The sequence below is a fragment of the Watersipora subatra genome, chromosome 10 (genome assembly GCF_963576615.1).
Source record: "Watersipora subatra chromosome 10, tzWatSuba1.1, whole genome shotgun sequence".
In the NCBI taxonomy this organism is placed as follows: domain Eukaryota; kingdom Metazoa; phylum Bryozoa; class Gymnolaemata; order Cheilostomatida; family Watersiporidae; genus Watersipora; species Watersipora subatra.
The window spans coordinates 23,033,241-23,059,150 of NC_088717.1; the positions used below are offsets into that span (position 1 = coordinate 23,033,241).

At 32.3% G+C, this 25,910-nt stretch overlaps 1 protein-coding gene across 1 annotated transcript; it reads right to left on the reverse strand.

Annotated features, from left to right (window-relative positions):
• Nucleotides 1–199: 199 nt before the first annotated feature.
• LOC137406888 (uncharacterized) lies at nt 200–24,205 on the reverse strand. Its single transcript, XM_068093490.1, has 7 exons — nt 24,150–24,205; nt 22,764–22,904; nt 17,725–17,865; nt 12,107–12,247; nt 7,368–7,508; nt 3,632–3,772; nt 200–344 (listed from the first exon to the last, which is right to left on the reverse strand). Exons 1-7 carry the CDS (start codon nt 24,203–24,205, stop codon nt 200–202), a joined length of 906 nt encoding a protein of 301 aa, XP_067949591.1.
• Nucleotides 24,206–25,910: the final 1,705 nt, after the last annotated feature.

Here is a 25,910-nt window from a genome sequence, read left to right on the forward strand (position 1 = left end):
TATAAATATTTTCTCATGATATGAAGTTTAAAAGTTAAAATGGTAAGTGTTATATACGGTATGTTATATAAAAATAAATTTTCTGTCCAAAGACTTTTTTATTACTCGGGCAACGCCGGGTAGTATAGCTAGTGATAGCGTATTTATATATTCCATATATTTGACTGAACACTTGCAGTAAAGGCTCATATAATATGACTTACGTTGCAGGTAGTCCGGTGAGTTTACAGTAAGACAAATCAAGTGACTCCAATAAGTAGAGCTGGCTGATTACTTCTGGTAGACCATCAGTGAAAGAGTTATGTGATAGATTCAGTTCTTTCAGCTTAGTAAGAGTGTTGAACCTACAAATCATATAATCCCATGATACCTTTATGTTAAACCTTTATTTCTAAGTTTATAATATCTGCTCACTAATCTATATATAAATCTAAGTTTGTCATCTGGATTTCATTATATGTCATTCCCTGTCTGCACGGCCATAGCTATTAATATCTTGGAATGAAAATTTCACTTCGTACTGGAATTGAACTCCCGAAGATTGCAACCACTAGTTTGTAAATACGCACATCTAACCACAAAGCTACACAGTTCTTACCATTTGGTTGCTTTTACTATATACTGTATACCCTTTTCCTACTTGTACACCCTAAATTATGTATTAATTATTACAGTGCACCCACAAGGTACAATAGCCATGTTATAAAATAGTTCGCAGTAGATATCCGCAGTAGATATTGTATACGGCATATACAATATATACTGTATACAATACATAATGACAGCTTCAATATACGTTCAATCTGACAGCTTTCTATTTGGTGTACTGGCTGTTAGCATATACAGTAGACGCTCCTATAACGTAAGCCACCTATAATGTGAAGTCCACATATTGTAAATAATTTATGTAAAGTTTTTGCTTCGTAAAAATCAGCAAACTGTCAAGTCGTTGCAAGTTCTCAAAGTCGATTTTAATAATGAGAACATTGTAGTTAGCCTGCAAAATATAGCTTTATCTGTCAGCTCAGTTAAGAGAAAACCGATGTACGTATAGCGCTCTCTCCATTATATGTACAAGTTCTGTGACAGTCTAGTTGGGCATAATAGACCGACATAATACAGAGGATAAGTAGCTGTGCAATTATTCAATTGTACTGTGTGTTCTAAGTGTGTGTTTTAAGTGTGTTCACGGTAAGCTACTGCAAGGCCTGGCTTATCGTGGAGTTGGCTGCTCATGAAACTTACAGCCCAAGACAAAATGTTTCCTCATCACAGAGCAATGGCTCCACCATTTAAAACAGGTGCAACCACAGATTTAGGTGCTGATTTCACTTTTTGCCACTATGAGCACCTGACTTGGACAAGCTAACATCTAATCAATGCAAGTAGTTATTGTTAGTACTAGGGGTCTGTAGCTGACAATAAAGTTGCTGCCAGTTTCTGGCAGCGCTACATATATAAAAATACACAGTGATTTGGCAAGGTAGTTAACTTAAACATATAATATTCCATGTGCAATGAATGAGTCAAGTACCATACAGGCACCTAAAATAGCTGCCAGTAATCAGGGCTGGTTGAAATTATTTGTGCCCAATAATTGACCCATGAGGTGACAACTTCTAGTTATTGTAACAATCCAAGTATAGCAAATAATAAACAATTAAAAAAGATACCAGGGTAGTGGATGGAAATCAAACTGAACTTTTATCAGATTCCTTGAAAAAGTTGCTGTGAATGGTTTTCTGTAGTCAAGCAGATTGTTTATAATATATCTGTACAAAAAGAATATGATTATTAATAGTCAGTTAAAACATCCATGGACAACTCCAAATAACTTTCATTTACATAACTAGGTAGTACAGTGATAACAATCAAAGTACTTTAAACCATCTAATATTTCTGTTGTAGCATCTATATTCTATTTTCTTCTTCTATATACATAAAATTAATGTGAAAGTTTGTCTGACCCTCCAGCTATTGATCTATAAATCTGAATATTAAAGTTATGTTTCCTGATGGCCTTGAACTCTCTACGAACGCATCGTAAAAGTTCATTTGCATACGCTCCACCACTGAGCCAACAGGACTTAGTGATCAGTGGCCCTATCATTATATACTAGCATAGATTATATATGCTAGTATATATGTTGAATAGTATAGTATATAATGTAGTAGTAGTCAATAGTCGTATAAAATGTTTAAGAAATACATGATACATAATTTTGTTATATGTTAAGCAAAAATAAATTATACTTGATTAAACTAAATTGGAATTACATGAAAATAAAACATACTCTTTTATTACCTTATTCATTAAATAATTTTTTATTGTAATCATAGCTAAACAGATTATATTTAGCCATTACTGGCTAATGAACTCATATTTTCATTTAAAACACATATATACAGTTTATTTTTCTTCCTAATTTATTTCAACAAAAAACCTTTATCATAATATGAAATTTAAAAGTTGTACGTAGTTCTTTGAAAAAGCTTAAAAATCTTTACAGTGGTTTTCTTTTGTCTCTTCATTCATTCGAACTGCTTAAACATTTTAACATTTTAACTTCTTTCATTATATGAAATTTAAAAGTTGTAGTTGTTTGAAAAAGCTTGAAAAATTTTACACTTGTTTTCTCTTTCCTCTTCATTCATTTGAGTTGCTTAAAAATATCTTATCATGATATGAAGTTTAAAAGTTAGGATGGTAAATGTTGAATACCTAGCTATACTATCCGGCGTTGCCCGAGTAATAAAAGAGTCTTTGGACAGAAAATTTATTCTTATAAAATATACCGAATACAACATTTACCATTTTAACTTTTAAGCTTCATATCATGAGAAAATATTTATAAGCAGATCAAATGAATTAAGAGAAAAAAACAACTGTAAATGTTTTCAAGCTTTTTCAAACAACTACAACTTTTAAATTTAATATCATGAAAGGAGTGTTTTGTTGAAATAAATTAGGAAGAAAAATAAAACTGTAAATGTGTTTAAATATAGATGTCAAATAATTAGCAAGTAATGGCTAAATATAATCTGCTTAGCTATGATTACAATGAAAAACTATTTAATAAATGAGGTAATAACAAGGTCTATCTTATTTTTATATAATTACAATTTAGTATAATTAAGTATAATTTATTTTTATTCAAAATATAACAAAATTTGTCCCTCTAACATTCAGACTACATATCATGAAAAAAGTGTTTTGTGTAATTGAAATAAATTAAGAGAGAAAATAAAAACAACTGTAAAGGCATTAAACTTTTTCAAACTGTAACTTTCAAACTTCCTATCACGAGGAAAAGGTTTTGTGCAGGAACACTAAATTAAAACTAAATAAAACGACTGTGAAGCTTTCAAACCACTGTAAATTAAATTTCATAACTTTCAGGAACGTGTAAGAAAGTTGTTCGAAAACTGAGTCTCATTTTCTCATGATATGAAGTTTAAAAGTTAGAATTGTAAATGTTGTATACGGTTTGTTATATTAAAATAAATTTTCTGTCCAAAGACTTTTTTATTACTCGGGCAACGCCGGGTAGTACAGTTAGTCATAGCATATTTATATATTCCATAGATTTGACTGAACACTTGCAGTAAAAGCTAACATGATATGACTTACGTTGCAGGTAGTCCTCTGAGTGTACAGTCAAACAAGTCAAGTGACTCCAATAATTTGAACTGGCTGACTACTTCTGGTAAACCATCAGAGAAATAGTTATATGATAGATCTAGTTCTTTCAGCCTAGTAAGAGTGTTCAACCTACAAATCATATAATCCCATGATAGCTTTATGTTAAACCTTTATTTCTAAGTTTATAATATCTGCTCACTAATCTATATATAAATCTCAAAGTTTGTAATCTGTCTGTCGTTGTCTGTCCTTCTCTGTCTGTCCAGCCATAGCTATTAATATCTTGGAATGAAAATTTCACTTCATGCTGGATTTGAACTCCCGAAGATTAACTACTAGTGTGTAAATACGCACATCTAACCACAAGAATGCTACGCAGTTCTTACCATTTAGTTGCTCTTATGTTATACTGTATACCCTTCTCCCACTTGTACACCCTAAATTATGTATTAATTATTACAGTGCACCCACGAGTTATGATGTCCATGTTATAAAATAGTTCTACAATATCCACAGTAGATATTGTATACAGCATATACAATATATACTGTATACAATATATAATGACTGCTTCAATATGTGTTCAATCTGACAGCTGTATAGTTGGTGTATTTCCTGTTAACATATACAGTAGACGCTCCTATAACGTAAGCCACCTATAATGTATAATGTAAAATCCACATATTGTAAATAATTTATGTAAAGTTTTTGCTTCCTAAAAATCAGCAAATTGTCAGGTCAGTGCAAATTAATTCTCAAAGTCAGTTTTAAAAACAAGAACATGGTAGTTAGACTGCAAAATATAGCTTTACCTGTCAGCTCAGATAAGAGAAAACTGATGTATGTATAGCGCTATCTCCATTATATGTACAAGTTCCGTGACAGTCTAGTTGGGCATGATAGACCGACATAATATAGAGGCTAAGTAGGTGTGCAATTGTTCAAATTTAAGTGTGTTCTAAGTGTGTGTTCTAAGTGTGTGTTCTTGTGTGTTTTAAGTGTGTTAACGGTAAGCTATTGCAAGGCCTGGCTTATCGTGGAGTTGGCTGCTCTTGAAATTTATATCCCAAGACAAAATGTTTCCTCATCACAGAGCAATGGCTCTATCATTTAAAACAGGTGCAACGCCTGATTTAGGTGCTGACTTCACTTTTTACTACTATGAACAGCTGACTTGGACAAGCTAACATCTAACCAATGCAAGTAGTTGTTGCTATTACCAGGGGTCTGTAGCTGACAATAAGGTTGCTGCCAGTTCTGGCAGCACTACATGTCTAAAAATACACAGTGATTTGGCAGAGCAGTTAACAACTTTAAACATATAATATTCCATGTGTAATGAATGAGTCAGGTACCATACAGAGTACCTACAATAGCTGCCAGTAATCAAGGCTGGTTGAAATGATTTGTGACCAATAATTGACCCATGAGGTGACAACTTCTAGTAACTGTAACAATCCAAGTATAGCAAATAATAAACAAATCAAAAAGAAACCAGTTTGGTAATGGATGGAAATCAAACAGAACTTTTTATCAGATTTCTTGAGAAAGTTGCTATGAATGGTTTTCTGTAGCCAAGCAGACTGTTTATAATATATCTGTACAAAAAGATTAGGATTATTATTAGTCAGTTAAAACATCCATGGACAACTCCAAATAACTTTCATTTAAATAACTAGGTAGTACAGTGATAACAATCAATGTACTTTAAACCATCTAATATTTCTGTTGTAGCATCTATATTCTATCTTCTTCTATATACATAAAATTAATATGAAAGTATATCTGACCCTCCAGCTATAGATCTTAAAATCTGGATATTAAAGTTCTGTTTCCTGATGGCTTTGAACTCTCTACAAATGCATCATCAAAGTTCATTTGCATACGCTCCACCACTGAGCAACCAGGACTTAGTGATCAGTGGCCCTATCATTATATACTAGCATATATTATATATGCTAGTATATATGTTGAATAGTATAGTATATAATGTAATAGTAGTTAATAGTCGTATAAAATGTTTAAGAAATACATGGGATAAAATGTTTCGGATTAACAACAACTCGGTTTTCGAACAACCTTCTAACGCGTCGCTGAAAGTGATGAAAATTTTAATTTGCAGTTGTTTGAAATTTTTAATTTAGTTGTCCTGCACAAAACCTTTTCCTCATGACATGAAGTTTAAAAATTACAGTTGTTTGAAAAAGTTTAAAAACCTTTACAGATGTTTTTATTTTCTCTCTTAATTTATTTCAATTGCACAAAACCCTTTTCTCATGGTATGTAGTTTGAATGTAAGAGTGGCAAATTTTGTTATACGTTAAGCAAAAATAAATTATACTTGATTATACTAAACTGGAATTACATGAAAATAAAACATACTTTTTTATTACCTTATTTATTAAATAATTTTTCATTGTAATCATAGCTAAAAAGATTATATTTAGCCATTACTTGCTAATGAACTCATATTTTCATTTAAAACACATATATACAGTTTATTTTTCTTCCTAATTTATTTCAACAAAAAACCTTTATCATAATATGAAATTTAAAAGTTGTACGTAGTTCTTTGAAAAAGCTTAAAAATCTTTACAGTGGTTTTCTTTTGTCTCTTCATTCATTCGAACTGCTTAAACATTTTAACATTCTAACATCTTTCATGATATGAAATTTAAAAGTTGTAGTTGTTTGAAAAAGCTTGAAAACTTTTACACTGGTTTTCTTTTTCCTCGTCATTCATTTCAACAGCTTAAAAATATTTTCTCATGATATGAAGTTTAAAAGTTAGGATGGTAAATGTTGAATACCTAGCTATACTACCCGGCATTGGCAGAGTAATAAAAGAGTCTTTGGACAGAAAATTTATTTTTATATGACATACCGAATACAACATTTACCATTTTAACTTTTAAACTTCATATCATGAAAAAATATTTATAAGCAATTCAAATGAATTAAGAGAAAAAAAAACAACTGTAAAGGTTTTCAAGCATTTTCAAAAAACTACAACGTTTAAATTTCATATCATGAAAGAAGGGTTTTGTTGAAATAAATTAAGAAAAGAAATAAAACTGTATATGTGTTTAAATGTAAATGTGAAATAATTAGCAAGCAATGGCAAAATATAAATTGTTTAGCTCTGATTACAATGAAAAACTATTTAATAGATGAGGTAATAAAAAGGTCTAATTTACTTTTACATAATTATAATTTAGTATAATTAAGTATAATTTATTTTCATTTAACATATAACAAAATTTGCCACTTTAACATTCAAACTACATATAATGAAAAAAGTGTTTTGTGTGATTGAAATAAATTAAGAGAGAAAATACAAACAACTGTAAAGGTTTTAAACTTTTTCAAACAGCTGTAAATTTCAAATTTCTTATCACGAGGCAAACGTTTTGTGCAGGACAACTGAACTAAAAATGAATGAAACAACCGCAAAGTTTTCAAACCGCTGTAAATTAAATTTCATAACTTTCAGCGACGTGTAAGAAAGTTGTTCGAAAACCGAGTTTCATTTTCTCATGATACGAAGTTTAAAAGTTAAAATGGTAAATGTTGTATACGGTATGTTATATAAAAATAAATTTTCTGACCAAAGACTTTTTTATTACTTGGGCAACACCAGGTAGTACAGCTAGTCATAGCATATTTATATATTCCATAGATTTGACTGAACACTTGCAGTAAAGGCTCATATAATATAACTTACGTTGCAGGTAGTCTTGTGAGTTTACACCTAGACAAGTTAAGTGACTCCAATAAGTTGAAATGGCTGACTACTTCTTGTAGACCATCAGTGAAAGGGTTCAATGACAGATCTAGCACTTTCAGCCTAGTAAGAGTGTTTAACCTGCAAAGCATATAATCTCATGATACCTTTATACAAGACAAATCAATGATTTGTCTCCTCTGGTTTGCTGTCTGTGTCATTATATGTCATTCTCTATTTGTGCAGCCGTACATGTAGCTATTAATATCTTGGAATGAAAATTTCATTTCATGCTGGATTTGAACTCCCAAAGATTGCAAACGCTAGTTTGTAAATACACGCATCTAACCACAAAGCTACACAGTAATTACCTAATGCTAAGCAGTTCTTACCATTAAGTTGCTCTTACTTTATACTGTATACCCTTTTCCCGCTTGTACACCCTAAATTATGTACTAATTATTACAGTGCACCCACGAGTTACGATGCCCATGTTATAAAATAGTTCTACAATATCCACAGTAGATATTATTTACGGCATATACAATATATACTGTATACAATATATAATGACAGCTTCAATATACGTTCAATCTGACAGCTGTCTAGTTGGTGTATTTACTGTTAGCATATACAGTAGACACTCCTATAACGTAAGACACCTATAATGTAAAATCCACATAATGTAAATAGTTTATGTAAAGATTTTGCTTCATAAAAATCAGCAAATGGTCAGGTCTGTGCAAGTTCTCAAAGTCGATTTTAATACTGAGAACATTGTAGTTAGACTGCAAATAATAGCTTTATCTGTCAGCTCAGTTAAGAGAAAACTGATGTACGTATAGCGCTCTCTCCATTATATGTACAAGTTCTGTGACAGTCTAGTTGGGCATGATAGACCGACATAATACAGAGGATAAGTAGGTGTGCAATTATTCAAATTTACTGTGTGTTCTAAGTGTGTGTTTTAAGTGTGTTCACGGTGAGCTACTGCAAGGCCTGGCTTATCGCGGAGTTGGCTGCTCATGAAATTTATAGCCAAGACAAAAATGTTTCCTCATCACAGAGCAATGGCTCCACCATTTAAAACAGGTGCAACCACTGATTTACGTGCTGACTTCACTTTCTGCTACTATGACCAGCTGACTCGGACAAGCTAACATCAGAATATTGCAAGTAGTTATTGCTATTACAAGGGGTCTGTAGCTGACAATAAAGTTGCTGCCAGTTTCTGACAGCGTTACGTGTATAAAATTACACAGTGATTTGGCGGAGGAGTTAACAACTTTAAACATATAATTTTCTATGTGCAATGCATGAGTCAGGTACCATACAGAGTACCTACAATAGCTGCCAGTAATCAGGGCTGGTTGAAATGATTTGTGACCAATTATTGTCCCATGAGGTGACAACTTCTGGTGATTGTAACAATCCAAGTATAGCAAATAATAAACAAATAAAAAAGAAACTAGTTTGGTAATGAATGGAAATCAAACAGAACTTTTATCAGATTTCTTGAGAAAGTTGCTATGAATGGTTTTCTGTAGCCAAGCAGACCGTTTAAAATATATCTGTACAAAAAGAATATGATTATTAATAGTCAGTTAAAACATCCATGGACAACTCCAAATAACTTTCATTTACATAACTAGGTAGTACAGTGCTAACCATCAATGTACTTTAAAGCATCTAATATTTCTGTAGTAGCATCTACATTCTATCTTCTTCTATATACATAAAATTAATATGAAAGTATGTCTGACCCTCCAGCTATAGATCTTAAAATCTGAATATTAAAGTTTTGTTTCCTGATGGCTTTGAACTCTCTACGAATGCATCATCAAAGTTCATTTGCATACACTCCACCACTGAGCCACCAGGACTTAGTGATCAGTGGCCCTATCATTATATACTAGCATATATTATATATGCTAGTATATATGTTGAATAGTATAGTATATAATGTAGTAGTAGTTAATAGTCGTATAAAATGTTTAAGAAATACATGGGATAAAATGTTTCGGATTTACAACAACTCGGTTGTCGAACAACCTTCTAACGCGTCGCTGAAAGTGATGAAATTTTTAATTTACAGTTGTTTGAAATTTTTAATTTAGTTGTCCTGCACAAAACCTTTTCCTCATGACATGAAGTTTAAAAAGTACAGTTGTTTGAAAAAGTTTAAAAACCTTTACAGATGTTTTTATTTTCTCTCTTAATTTATTTCAATTGCACAAAACCCTTTTCTCATTGTATGTAGTTTGAATGTAAAAGTGGCAAATTTTGTTATACGTTAGGTAAAAATAAATTATACTTGATTACACTAAATTGGGATTACATGAAAATAAAACATACTTTTTTATTACCTTATTTATTAAATAATTTTTCATTGTAATCATAGCTAACCAGATTATATTTAGCCATTACTTGCTAATAAACTCATATTTTTATTTAAAACACATACCGTATACACTCAATTATAGGACGCACTTTTTTGACCTGAAAATCAGCCTACATTTCACATGCGTCTTATAATCGCAACATACCACGAGGGGCCATGCGTTTCTATGAAGCAGCACATTATCGGCTTTTTCCGTTAGTAAGGCTTGCTGGCTTAGTAACACTTGGATATAATGAATTATGTAATCCATAATAGCTAGCGGTGGTAATCAATTTAAACAGAGTTATTAAAATTTCACTGCTACTATCAACGCTGATGGCAGTTTCTAACAAGGCGATAGCGGAAACAGACTAAGGACCTATGTGTTATCGGTGATAGCGAACACGCGCTGTATTAAAAAAGGCATAGATTTGTTTACGAAGCCCTAAAAGTGAGAAAACAATCGATTGATCGTGCGAAAATTTCACTTGTGAAGAGATCAATTGAAGTGCGTCCAGTGTCTGAAGTGGAGAGAGATTCTTGGGGGTACTCTCTGTCATGCCAGGAGGGTAGTGTCCAAGGCCAACGGCCCTGCTCGCCGCTCACAGGGTGAGTCTGATAGGGGCGTGGCCCCTCTCAGTAGAGGGAGGTCCGGGGTACTCCCCCGAAATTTTTTAGCACGAATGCCTCTAAATTATGCTGTTTTCCATAACTTAAAATCCTGAGTTGTGTTCAGTAAGAAATTAAAAGTGGGCTTAGCTGCACAACCTGTGTGCTCTATGACTATGGAGACTCCAGGTTGTGATGTGAGTGAGTCAAAAAACCCTATGGACAGTCCACACAGACCCCAGACACAAGACAGTTCCATCTCCAAGCCACCATAAATATTATTATATGATAAGCTCAGTCACTCACTATTTTTTTAAATACAGACTCTAAATTCATGACAGTCACTAATTCTTACTCACATTTAAAGAAGTTATCTATTGGCCCATGCTGTTTCATTATGAATTGATAGAAAACTGATCGGTTCTCAGGTTTTTAATAAAACAATCTAGTTGATCGGCTATAATAGCAAAAAACTGACTGAAGAAATTAAAGATCAGTAGCGTAATTCTCTCATCCCAAACACGTGCACTGTTTTCAGTGTAACGAACTCGAGCTAATATAAGTTCAGGAAGAAAAGGACAAAACGCGTGAATATTTCACTTCATTCCGGGTTTTACCGCATTTAATAAGATACTACAGTAGCTGTGCCACCTGGCGTTGCCCGTGTAATAGAAGAGTATTTGGACAGAAAATTGATTTGTATTTAACATATTACAACATTTGCCATTCTAACTTTCAAACTACATATTATGAGAAAAGTTTTTTGTCTTATAAACAATGAGAAGTAGTGAGTTTTGCTATTAGGCAGCGAGCGAACAGGTGAGCGAACAGCTTATCGTGACGTTATGCTATGACCCGCGTCATACGTAAAGCAGTTAGGTATTGCTCTGATATAATGCCTTATATTGAATTTAACTTCCATGGTCCAGTGGGCTAGGCGTAAGACTTGTGAACAGATTGGTCCGAGATCGAACCCACTTCGGTACGGAATAGGAGTTCCTAGATTTTAAGATCTATAGCTGAATAACCGACATATACCGGTATACGATACGACATACTTTGAGAAATATATAGTAGATGAGCAACCTTATATGAGGGGGTACGCGTCCTAGGGAGTACCCCCCCCCCTAACTCTTCTTAGGGGTACGCCGTACCCCTGCGTACCCCCCCATTTCGAACACTGAGTGCGTCCTATACTTGAATTACTCTTTATTCTCAATAATTGGCTGAAATTTATGCTGCATCTTATACTAGGGTGCCTCCTATAATTGAGTATATACGGTATGTACAAATTATTTTTCTCCCTAATTTATTTCAACAAAAAACTTTTATCATAATATGAAATTTAAAAGTTGTACGTAGTTCTTTGAAAAGGCTTGAAAATGTTTACAGTGGTTTTCTTTTGTCTCTTCATTCATTCGAACTGCTTAAACATTTTAACATTCTAACTTCTTTCATGATATGAAATTTAAAAGTTGTAGTTGTTTGAAAAGGCTTGAAAACTTTTACACTTGTTTTCTTTTTCCTCTTCATTCATTTGAACTGCTTAAAAATATTTTTTCATGATATGAAGTTTAAAAGTTAGAATGGTAAATGTTGTATACGGTATGTTATATAAAAATAAATTTTCTGTCCAAAGACTTTTTTATTACTCGGGCAACGCCGGGTAGTACAGCTAGTCATAGCATATTTATATATTCCATATATTTGACTGAACACTTGCAGTAAAGGCTCATATAATAAGACTTACATTGCAGGTAGTCTTGTGAGTTTACAGTTATACAAGTTAAATGACTCCAATGAGTTGAGCTGGCTGATTACTTCTGGTAGATCATCAGAGAAAAAGTTCCATGATAGATCTAGCTCTTTCAGCCTACTAAGAGTGTTTAACCTGCAAATCATATAATCCCATGATACCTTTATACAAGACAAATCAATGATTTGTCTCCTCTGATTTGATGTCTGTATGATGAACTGTTGAAATGCTGACAACTACACATTCTAATCATTTTGCATGCAATACATTATATGAACATTTATTGTGAGAAATTGAAAAGTTTTGCTGATTTCATAGTTTTAGTTTCTAGTAAGAGTCTTTAACCTGCAAATCATATAATACCATGACATCTTCATGTTAAACCTTTATTTTTAAGTTTATAATATCTGCTCACTAATCTACATGTATATATAAATCTCAAAGTTCGTCATCTGGATTTCATTATATATCATTCCCTGTCTGTGCAGCCATAGCTATTAATATCATGGAATGAAAATTTCACTTCGTGCTGGATTTGAACTCGCGAAGATTGTAACCACTAGTTTGTAAATACGCGCATCTAACCACAAAGCTACACCATTCTTACCATTTAGTTGCTCTTACGTTATACTGTATACCCATTTCCCACTTGTACACCCTAAATGATGTATTAATTATTACAGTGCACCCACGAGTTACGATGCCCATGTTATAAAATAGTTCTACAATATCCACAGTAGATATTGTATACGGCATACACAATATATACTGTATACAATATATAATGACAGCTTCAATATGTGTTCAATCTGACAGCTGTCTAGTTGGTGTATTTACTGCTAGCATATACAGTAGACGCTCCTATAACGTAATCCACCTATAATGTAAAATCCACATATTGTAAATAGTTTATGTAAAGTTTTTGCTTCATAAAAGTCAGCAAATTGTCAGGTCGGTGCAAGTTCTCAAAGTCGATTTTAATAATGAGAACATTGCAGTTAGCCTGCAAAATATAGCTTTAACTGTCGGCTCAGTTAAGAGAAAACCGATGTATGTATAGCGCTATCTCCATTATATGTACAAGTTCTGTGACAGTCTAGTTGGGCATGATAGACCGACATAATACAGAGGATAAGTAGGTGCGCAATTATTCAAATTTACTGTGTGTTGTAAGTGTGTGTTTTAAGTGTGTTAACGGTAAGCTACTGCAAGGCCTGGCTTATCGTGAAGTTGGCTGTTCATGAAATTTATAGCCCAAGACAAATGTTTCCTCATCACAGAGCAATGGCTCCACCATTTAAAACAGGTGCAACCACTGACTTAGGTGCTGATTTCACATTTTACCACTATGAGCAGCTGATTTGGACAATCTAACATCTAACCAATGCAAGTAGTTATTGTTAGTACTAAGGGTCTGTAGCTGACAATAAAGTTGCTGCCAGTTTCTGGCAGCGCTACATGTATAAAAGTACACAGTGATTTGGCAGGGCGGTTAACAACTTTAAACATATAATATTCCATGTGTAATGAATGAGTCAGGTACCATACAGAGTACCTGCAATAACTGCCAGTAATCAAGGCTGGTTGAAATGATTTGCGCCCATTAATTGACCCATGAGGTGACAACTTCTAGTAATTGTAACAATCCAAGTATAGCAAATAATAAACAAATAAAAAAAAAACCAGTTTGGTAATGGATGGAAATCAAACAGAACTTTTTATCAGATTCCTTGAGAAAGTTGCTATGAATGGTTTTCTGTAACCAAGCAGATTGTTTATAATATATCTGTACAAAAAGAGTAGGATTATTAAGTCAGTTAAAACATCCATGGACAACTCCAAATAACTTTCATTTACATAACTAGGTAGTACAGCGATAACAATCAGAGTACTTTAAACTATCTAATATTTCTGTTGTAGCACCTATATTCTATTTTTTTCTATATACATGAAATTATTATAAAAGTATGTCTGACCCTCCAGCTATAGATCTTAAAATCTGGATATTAAAGTCCTGTTTTCTGATGGCTTTGAACTCTCTATGAATGCATCATCAAAGTTCATTTGCATACGCTCTACCACTGAGCCACCAGGACTTAGTCATCTGTGGTGCTATCATATACCACATAATCCATGCGTGTGCTAATTATTTTAGCCTTATGTTTTTCACCAAATATTTTGAGATTTGGTCGTCTCGGAGCTCGAATATAAATTCGGCTCTCGACCTAACCGGAGCATGCGCATTGCAATTAACAAAGGTTCGGAAGCGCATGGAAACATACACTAACAAACGGAAAAGCATTTTATGATGCATAAATTCTTTACAAAAAAGGTCGGAACCATCTGGGATGACATCTCCTCTACCGAAGCAATTTGCTAAGAAGATAACCCATCCAGTCGAGTTACCCTAAAATTTTGGGGAAGGATTATCCTTTAAAAATGTGAAATAAACGTGCCATTGCTGTTTATATTTTTTTCCTAGGTTTTTGATGTAACTGATCAGTTGCATTTTTTCCTGTTTCATTAAAAACTTTTGCATTTTAGTATTGTATCTTAACCTTTAATGTTTTTGATGTTTTAAGAGCCAAATGTACAAAATTTTTATTGTTGTTTTCTATTTCCATCATCATAAATGGAACACATTTTATTAAAATTAAACACGCTCTAAATCTACCTGTTTCTATTTATAGCAGGGGTGTCCAAACTTTTGACGAAGGGGGCCAGAATCGTTGTGTTAAAAAATAAGGGGACCAACCTTGGCGGGCATTTTTTACATTTAACAGTTATCTATTTAGATAAATTTTACCGAGACAATCTGTGTTTCATATTTGCTTTTTCATTTTAATTTCAGTTATCTGAGGCATCTGTTTTGGTTTGTTTGAAACATGTATATCAAAATTGCATTGACATTATAATTGAAATTTAATAATCACTAAACTTCCCTTTTGTAACACTAAATTTTTTGTAACAGTTCAACAGAAGTAATTGTACTTTTGCATACAAATTACATTTGAAACATAAAAGAATATCTCATCATGGCAGTTTAATATTTATAGAAATTTTAAGTACAATTACAGAAAAACGAACAAGTACTAGGCATATCAACAAGTGCAGGGCTCGTTTAAAATCGGACAGTAACTATGAAATTGATTGGATTTTAAATGTTTAACACGCAGGTAACAGCACTTCTGCCCAATTTGTTAACCTTTTGAACCCTGGTCGTTTTTGTCAGTGCGTGTCAGTAAACCTAAGCAATCCGTCCAACAATCCGAAGTTTTTAAACTTTTATTAATTATAACTAAACATGCTCATAATACAATGATATTTGGTAAAACATTAGTAAAAAGGTCGAGCAACCCACAGAAAATGCCATCAAACAGAAAAGATCAGTGCGTCACCATTATTCGGGCTAAAACTATAAAAGCTCGTAAGATTCTCAAAAACTCGTAAAAAAATTTACAGTAGCGTCATAACCATTGAGCACATGTTCATCATCATTTCATGACTCAAAATATATTGGAAAATTATAGTTAGTATCATAATTTTTTTATTTGCATCACACATCTATGACCTACCAACAAATGAGTCGTATCAATTTTTTCCCGATACAATTCTAATAAAATATGTTACTAAATCGAAGGAAGTAAAGATATTTGAAAACTGTTACAAATGCATGAGGCACTTTTGGTCAAACATCCTGCGAGTGAATTAATCCGATCGGCTTCTGCTGTCACTTAGAAACTGCTTTTATAAACAAAGCCATGTGAATGCCAGAATTGCGGCCGTTAGGGATTTTGACATACCCTGCGCAAATGGGAAATCGGGCGCCAGGGTTCAAAGGGTTAATTCTACAGACGGGCGAGACGTTATTGATTTTATGACAGATGATGCGAGCCGCATGAAAATTGCCCGCGGGCCTGATTTTAGACATGTCTGATTTATAGTATCCAGTATACAGTACAGCTTATGGTGTAAAACGTTGAAGAAATACTCTACCGAAGTTGTTTTCTTGCCTTGGGACGGATTACATAATTTACATAGTTTTATTGTAATGGGATAAACTGTTTCGGATTAACAACAACTCGGTTTTCGAACAACCTTCTTACACGTCGCTGAAAGTGATGAAATTTTAAATTTACAGTGGTTTGAAATTTTTAATTTAGTTGTGCTGCACAAAACCTTTTTCTCATGATATGAAGTTTGAAAGTTACAGTTGTTTGAAAAAGTTTAAGACTTTTACAGTTGTTTTTATTTTCTCTTTTATTTTATTTTATTTACACAAAACCTTTTCTCATTGTATGTAGTTTGAATGTTAGAGTGGCAAATTTTGTTATATGTTAAGTAAAAACAAATTATACTTGATTATACTAAATTATAATTACATGAAAATAAAACATACTTTTTTATTCCCTTAATTATTAAATAATTTTTCATTGTAATCATAGCTAAACAGATTGTATTTAGCCATTACTTGCTAATGAACTCATATATTCATTTTAACCACATATACAGTTTTATTTTTCTTCCTAATTTATTTCAACAAAAAACCTCTTTCATAATATGAAATTTAAAAGTTGTAGTTGTTTGAAAAAGCTTGAAAACTTTTACAGTTTTCTTTTTCTTCTTCATTCATTTCAACTGCTTAAAAATATTTTCCCATGATATGAAGTTCAAAAGTTAGGATGGTAAATATTGTATACCTAGCTGTACTACCCGGTGTTGCTCGAGTAATAAAAAAGTCTTTAGACAGAAAAATTATTTTCATATAACATACCGAATACAACATTTACCATTTTAACTTTTAAACTTCATATCATGAGAAAATATTTCTAAGCAGTTCTAATGAATTAAGAGAAAAAAAAACCACTGTAAAGGTTTTCAAGCTTTTTCAAACCACTGCAACTTTTAAATTTTATATCATGAAAGAAGTGTTTTGTTGAAATAATATAGGATGAAAAATAAAACTGTAAATGTGTTTAAATGCAAATGTGAGTTCATTAGCAAGTAATGATTAAATATAATCTGTTTAGCTATGATTACAATGAAAAATTATTTAATAAATGAGGTAATAAAAAGGTCTATTTTATTTTTATATAATTATAATTTAGTATAATTCAGTAAGATTTATTTTTATTTACCATATAACAGAATTTGCCACTCTAAAATTCAAACTACATATCATGAAAAAAGTGCTTTGTGTGATTGAAATAAATTAAGAGAAAATAAAAACAACTGTAAAAGTTTTAAACTTTTTCAAACAACTGTAACTTTCAAACTTTGTATCACGAGAAAAAGGTTTTGTGCAGGATAACTAAACTAAAAATAAATAAAACGACTGTAAAGTTTTCAAACCACTGTAAATAAAATTTCATATTTTTCAGCGACGTGTAAGAAAGTTGTTCAAAAACCGAGTTTCATTTTCTCATGATATGAAGTTTAAAAGTTAAAATGGTAAATGTTGTATACGGTATGTTATATAAAAATAAATTTTCTGTCCAAAGACTTTTTTAGTACTCGGGCAACACCGGGTAGTACAGCTAGTCATAGCATATTTATATAATCCATAGGTTTGACTGAACACTTGCAGTAAAGGCGCATATAATATGACTTACGTTGCAGGTAGTCCTGGGAGTTCACAGCTAGACAAGTTAAGTGACTCCAATAAGTTGAACTGGCTGACTACTTCTGGTAGACCATCAGAGAAAGAGTTACATGATAGATCCAGCTCTTTCAGCTTAGTAAGAGTGTTCAACCTACAAATAATATAATCCCATGATACCTTTATACCAGACACATGAATGATTTGTCTCCTCTGGTTTGATGTCTGTGTGATGGACTGTTGAAATGCTGACAACTACACATTCTAATCACTTAGTGTACAATACATTATATAAATATTTATTGTGAGAAATTGATAAGTTTTGCTGATTTCATAGTTTTAGTTTCTAGTAAGAGCCTTTAACCTACAAATCATATAATCCCATGACATCTTCATGTTAAACCTTTATTTCTAAGTTAATAATATCTGCTCACTAATCTATATATAAATCTCAAAGTTTGTCATCTGGCTGTCATTATATGTCATTCCCTGTCTATCCAGCCACTGCTATTAAAATCTTGGAATGAAAATTTCACTTCATGCTGAATTTGAACTCGCGAAAATTGCAACCACTAGTTTGTAAATACGCACATCTAAACACTAAGCTACACAGTTCTTACCATTTAGTTGCTCTTGCTTTATACTGTAAACACTTTTCCCGCTTGTACACCCTAAATGATGTATTAATTATTACAATGCACCCACGAGTTATGATGCACATGTTATAAAATAGTTCTACAATATCCACAGTAAATATTGTATACGGCATATACAATATACACTGTATACAATATACAGTATAATAACAGCTCCAATTTATGTTCAATCTGACAGCTGTCTAGTTGGTGTATTTCCTGTTAGCATACACAGTAGACGCCCTATAACGTAAGCCACAATTAATGTAAAATCCACATATTGTAAATAATTTATGTAATGTTTTTGCTTCATAAAAATCAGCAAATTGTCTGGTCGGTGCAAGTTCTCAAAGTCAATTTTAATAACGAGAACATTGTAGTTAGACTGCAAAATATAGCTTTATCTGTCGGCTCAATTAAGAGAAAACTGATGTATGTATAGCGCTATCTCCATTATATGTACAAGTTCCGTGACAGTCTAGTTGGGCATGATAGACCGACATAATACAGAGGCTAAGTAGGCGCGCAATTATTCAAATTTACTGTGTGTTCTAAGTGTGTGTTCTAAGTGTGTGTTCTTGTGTGTTTTAAGTGTGTTAACGGTAAGCTATTGCAAGGCCTAGCTTATCGTGAAGTTGGCTGCTCATGAAATTTATAGCCCAAGACAAAATGTTTCTTCATCACAGAGCAAAAAGAATAGGATTATTATTAGTCAGTTAAAACATGCATGGACAACTCCAAATAACGTTCATTTACATAACTAGGTAGTACAGCAATAACAATCAAAGTACTTTAAACCATCTAATATTTCTGTTGTAACATCTATATTCTATCTTCTTCTATATACATAAAATTAATATGAAAGTATGTCTGACCCTCCAGCTATAGGTCTCAAAATCTGGATATTAAAGTTCTGTTTCCTGATGGCTTCGAACTCTCTACAAATGCGACATCTAAGTTCATTTGCATACGTTCTACCACTGAGCCACCAGGACTTAGTCATCAGTGGGGCTATCATATACCACATAATCGAGGCTCGTGCTAATTATTTTAGCCTTAGGTTTTTCACCAAATATTTTGAGATTTGGTCGTCTCGGAGCTCGAATATAAATTCGGCTCCTGACCAAACCGGAGCATGCGCATTGCAATTAACAAAGCTCCAGAAACGCATGGGAAAAATCTAAATATTTTTGGAGGAGGATTATCCTTCAAAGATGTGAAGTAAACATGCTATTGCTGTTCATATTTTCTTTTTGCTAGGATTTTTGATGTAACTGATCAGTTGCACTTTTATCTGTGTCATTATAAACTTTTGCATTTTAGTATTGTATCTTAACCTTTAATGTTTTTGATGTTTTAAGACCCAAACGTACTAAACATTTCCTTTTGTTTTCTATTTCCATCATCATAAATAGAACACATTTTATTAAAATTAAACACGCTCTAAATCTACCTGTTTCTATTTATAGCAGAGGTGTCCAACCTTTTACAAAAGGGGCCAGATTTGTTGTATTTAAAATTTAGGGGAGCAACCTTGGCGGACATTTTTTATTTTTAACAGCAATTAATTTAGATAAATTTTGCCGAGACAATCTGTGTTTCATATTTGCTTTTTCGTTCTAATTTCAGCTATCTGAGGCATCTGTTTTGGTTTGTTTGAAACATGCATATCAAAATTGCATTGACCTTATAATTGAAATTTAATAATCACTTAACTTCACTTTTTTAACACTAAAGTTTGTGTAACAGTTGAACAGAAGTAATTGTACTTTTAGGTACAAATTACATTTGAAACACACAAAAATATCTCATCATGGCAGTTTAATATCTATAGAATTTTTAAACACAATTACAGAAAAATGAACAAGTACTAGGCATATCAAACAAGTGCAGGGCTCATTTAATCTCGGACAGTAACTATAAAATTGATTGGATTTTAAATGTTTAACACGCAGGTAACAGCACTTCTGCCCAATTTATTAACCTTTTGAACCCTGGTTGTTTTTGTCAGTGCGTGTCGGTAAACCTAAGCAATCTGTCCAACAATTCGAAGTTTTTAAACTTTTATTAATTATAACTAGACATGCTCATAATTAAATGATATTTAGTAAAACATTAGTAAAAAGGTCGAACAACCCACAGAAAATGCCATCAAACAGAAAAGAACAGTGCGTCACCATTGTTCAGGCTAAAACTATAAAAGCTCGTAAGATTTTAAAAAACTCGTAAAAACATTTGCAGTTGCATCATATCCATTGAGCATATGTTCATCATCATTTCACCACTCAAAATATATTGGAAAATTATAGTTGGAATAATAAATTTTTTATTTGCATCACACATTCATGACCCAACAACAAATGAGTCGTATCAATTTTTTCACAATACCGCATTAATAAATTTGTTACTAAATCGAAGGAAGTAAAGATATTTGAAAACTGTCACAAATGGATGAGGCACTTCTGGTCAAACATCCCGCGCAAGAATTAATCCGATTGGTTTACGCTGTTACTTAGAAACTGCTTTTGTAAAAAAAGCCATGTGAATTCCAGAATTTCGGCCGTTACGAATTATGACACACCCTACGCAATGCTGGAAAATCGGCCGCTAGGGTTCAAAGGGTTAATTCTACAGGCGGGCGAGACGTTATTGATTTTATGACAGAGGATGCAGGCCGCATGAAAACTGCCCGCGGGCCGGATTTTGGACATGTCTGATTTAGAGTATCCAGTATACAGTACAGCTTATGGTGTGAAATGTTGAAAAAATACTTTACCGAAGTTGTTTTCTTGCTTTGGAACAGATTACATAATATACGTAGTTATATTTTAATGAGATAAACTGTTTCGGATTTACAAACACTCGGTTTTCGAACAACTTTCTTACACATCGCTGAAAAATATGAAATTTTAAATTTACAGTGGTTTAAAAACTTTACGGTCGTTTTATTTATTTTTAGTTTAGTTGTCCTGCACAAAACCTTTTCCTCATGGTATGAAGTTTGAAAGTTACAGCTGTTCGAAAAAGTTTAAGACCTTTACAGTTGTTTTTATTTTCTCTCTTAATTTAGTTTGAACAATTACACAAAACCTTTTCTCATTGTATGTAGTTTGAATGTTAAAGTGGCAAATTTTGTTATATGTTAAGTAAAAACAAATTATACTTGATTATACTAAATTATAATTACATGAAAACAAAACATACTTTTTTATTCCCTTAATTATTAAATAATTTTTCATTGTAATCATAGCTAAACAGATTGTATTTAGCCATTACTTGCTAATGAACTCACATATTCATTTTAACCACATATACAGTTTTATTTTTCTTCCTAATTTATTTCAACAAAAGACTTCTTTCATAATATGAAATTTAAAAGTTGTAGTTGTTTGAAAAAGCTTGAAAACTTTTACAGTTGTTTTCTTTTTCCTCTTCATTCATTTCAACTGCTTAAAATTATTTTCCCATGATATGAAGTTCAAAAGTTAGGATGGTAAATATTGTATACCTAGCTGTACTACCCGGTGTTGCTCGAGTAATAAAAATTTCTTTAGACAGAAAAATTATTTTCATATAACATACCGAATACAACATTTACCATTTTAACTTTTAAACTTCATATCATGGGAAAATATTTCTAAGCAGTTCTAATGAATTAAGAGAAAAAACAACTGTAAAGGTTTTCAAGCATTTTCAAACAACTACAACTTTTAAATTTTATATCATGAAAGAAGTGTTTTGTTGAAATAATTTAGGATGAAAAATAAAACTGTAAATGTGTTTAAATGCAAATGTGAGTTCATTAGCAAGTAATGATTAAATATAATCTGTTTAGCTATGATTACAATGAAAAATTATTTAATAAATGAGGTAATAAAAAGGTCTATTTTATTTTTATATAATTATAATTTAGTATAATTCAGTAAGATTTATTTTTATTTAGCATATAACAAAATTTGCCACTCTAAAATTCAAACTACATATCATGAAAAAAGTGTTTTGTGTGATTGAAATAAATTAAGAAAGAAAATAAAAACAACTGTAAAAGTTTAAAACTTTTTCAAACAACTGTAATTTTCAAACTTCGTATCACGAGAAAAAGGTTTTGTGCAGGATAACTAAACTAAAAATAAATAACGACTGTAAAGTTTTCAAACCACTGTAAATAAAATTTCATATTTTTCAGTGACCTGTAAGAAAGTTGTTCAAAAACCGAGTTTCATTTTCTCATGATATGAAGTTTAAAAGTTAGAATGGTAAATGTTGTATACGGTATGTTATATAAAAATAGATTTTCTGTCCAAAGACTTTTTTAGTACTCGGGCAACACCGGGTAGTACAGCTAGTCATAGCATATTTATATAATCCATAGGTTTGACTGAACACTTGCAGTAAAGGTGCATATAATATGACTTACGTTACAGGTAGTCCTGTGAGTTTACATTCAGACAAGTTAAGTGACTCCAATAAGTTGAACTGGCTGATTACTTTTGGTGGACCACCAGAAAAAGGGTTATCTGATAGATTCAGTTCTTTCAGTCTAGTAAGAGCCTTTAACCTGTAAAGCATATAATCCCATGATACCTTTATACAAAACAAAACAAGGATTTGTCTCCTCTGGTTTGCTGTCTGTGTGATGGACTGTTGAAATGCTGACAACTACACATTCTAATCGCTTAGCATGCAATACATTATATGAATATTTATTGTGAGAAATTGATAAGTTTTGCTGATTTCATAGTTTTAGTTTCTAGTAAGAGCCTTTAACCTACAAATCATATAATCCCATGACATCTTCATGTTAAAGCTTTATTTCTAAGTTTATAATATCTGCTCACTAATCTATATATAAATCTCAAAGTTTGTCATCTGGCTGTCATTATATGTCATTCCCTGTCTATCCAGCCACTGCTATTAATATCTTGGAATGAAAATTTCACTTCATGCTGAATATTGTATACAGCATATACAATATATACTGTATACAATATACAGTATAATAACAGCTCCAATATATGTTCAATCTGACAGCTGTCTAGTTGGTGTATTTCCTGTTAGCATACACAGTAGATGCCTTATAACGTAAGCCACAATTAATGTAAAATCCACATATTGTAAATAATTTATGTAAAGTTTTTGCTTCATAAAAATTAGCAAATTGTCTGGTCAGTGCAAGTTCTCAAAGTCGATTTTAATAACGAGAACATTGTAGTTAGCCTGCAAAATATAGCTTTATCTGTCAGCTCAGTTAAGAGAAAACTGATGTATGTATAGCGCTATCTCCATTATATGTACAAGTTCCGTGACAGTCTAGTTGGGCATGATAGACCGACATAATACAGAGGACAAGTAGCTGTGCAATTATTCAAATTTACTGTGTGTTCTAAGTGTGTTTTCTAAGTGTGAGTTTTTGTGTGTTTTAGGTGTGTTCACGGTAATCCATTGCAATTCCTAGCTTATCGTGAAGTTGGCTGCTCATGAAATTTATAGCCCAAGACAAAATGTTTTCTCATCACAGAGCAAAAAGAATAGGATTATTATTAGTCAGTTAAAACATGCATGGACAACTCCAAATAACGTTCATTTACATAACTAGGTAGTACAGCGATAACAATCAAAGTACTTTAAAGCATCTAATATTTCTGTAGTAGCATCTATATTCTATCTTCTTCTAAATACATAAAATTAATGTGAAAGTATGTCTGACCCTCCAGCTATAGATCTTAAAATCTGAATATTAAAGTTCTATTTCCTGATGGCTTCGAACTCTCTACGAATGCGACACCAAAGTTCATTTGCATACGTTCTACCACTGAGCCACCAGGACTTAGTCATCAGTGGGGCTATCATGTACCACATAATCGAGGCTCGTGCTAATTATTTTAGCCTTAGGTTTTTCACCAACTATTTTGAGATTTGGTCGTCTCGGAGCTCGAATATAAATTCGGCTCCTGACCAAACCGGAGCATGCGCATTGCAATTAACAAAGCTCCAGAAACGCATGGGAAAAATCGCTAACAAACGGAGAAGCATTTTATGATGCATAAATTCTTTACAAAAAGGGAGGAACCATCTTCAACAACGTCTCCTCTACCGAAGAAATTTACTAAGAAGATAACCCCTCCAGTCGAGTTACCCTAAATATTTTTGGAGGAGGATTATCCTTCAAAGATGTGAAGTAAACGTGCTATTGCTGTTTATATTTTCTTTTTCCTAGGATTTTTAATGTAACTGATCAGTTGCATTTTTATCTGTGTCATTATAAACTTTTGCATTTTAGTATTGTATCTTAACCTTTAATGTTTTTGATGTTTTAAGAGCCAAATGTACAAAATTTTTATTTTTGTTTTCTATTTCCATCATCATAAATAGAACACATTTTATTAAAATTAAACACGCTCTAAATCTACCTGTTTCTATTTATAGCAGAGGTGTCCAAACTTTTTACAAAAGGGGCCAGATTTGTTGTATTTAAAATTTAGGGGAGCAACCTTGGCAAACATTTTTTACATTTAACAGCAATTAATTTAGATAAATTTTGCCGAGACAATCTGTGTTTCATATTTGCTTTTTCGTTCTAATTTCAGCTATCTGAGGCATCTGTTATGGTTTGTTTGAAACATGCATATCAAAATTGCATTGACCTTATAATTGAAATTTAATAATCACTTAACTTCACTTTTTTAACACTAAAGTTTGTGTAACAGTTGACCAGAAGTAATTGTACTCTTAGGTACAAATTACATTTGAAACACACAAAAATATCTCATCATGGCAGTTTAATATTTATAGAATTTTTAAACACAATTACAGAAAAATGAACAAGTATTAGGCATATCAAACAAGTGCAGGGCTCATTTAATCTCGGACAGTAACTATAAAAATGATTGGATTTTAAATGTTTAACACCAGGTAACAGCACTTCTGTCCAATTCATTAACCTTTTGAACCCTGGTCATTTTTGTCAGTTCGTGTCAGTAAACCTAAGCAATCTGTCCAACAACCCGAAGTTTTAAAACTTTTATTAATTATAACTAAGCATGCTCATAATACAATGATATTTGGTAAAACATTAGTAAAAAGATCGAGCAACTCACAGAAAATGCCATCAAACAGAAAAGAACAGTGCGTCACCATTGTTCGGGCTAAAACTATAAAAGCTCGTAAGATTTTAAAAAACTCGAAAAAACATTTACAGTAGCATCATATCCATTGAGCACATGTTTATCATCATTGCATGACCCAAAATATATTGGAAAATTATAGTTAGTATCATAAAATTTTTTATTTGCATCACACATTTATGACCTACCAACAAATGAGTCAAATTAATTTTTTCACGATACCGCTCTAATAAAATTTGTTACTAAATCGAAGGCAGTAAAGATATTTGAAAACGGTTACAAATGGATGAGGCACTTTTGGTCAAACATCCTGTGCAAGAATTAATCTGATTGGTTTACGCTGTTACTTAGAAACTGCTTTTGTAAACAAAGCCATGTGAATGCCTGAATTCCGGCTTTACGGATTTTGACACACCCTTCGCAATGCTGGAAAATCGGCT

Coding starts and splice junctions, on each gene's coding strand:
- LOC137406888 (XM_068093490.1), bottom strand. CDS start 24,205: ATGTGGTACATGATAGCCCCACTGATGACTAAGTCCTGGTGGCTCAGT. Junction 22,905..24,149: donor TGGTGGCTCAGTGGTAGAAC/GTATGCAAATGA, acceptor TATGCTTTACAG/GTTAAAGGCTCTTACTAGAC. Junction 3,773..7,367: donor CTCACAAGACTACCTGCAAC/GTAAGTTATATT, acceptor TATGATTTGTAG/GTTGAACACTCTTACTAGGC.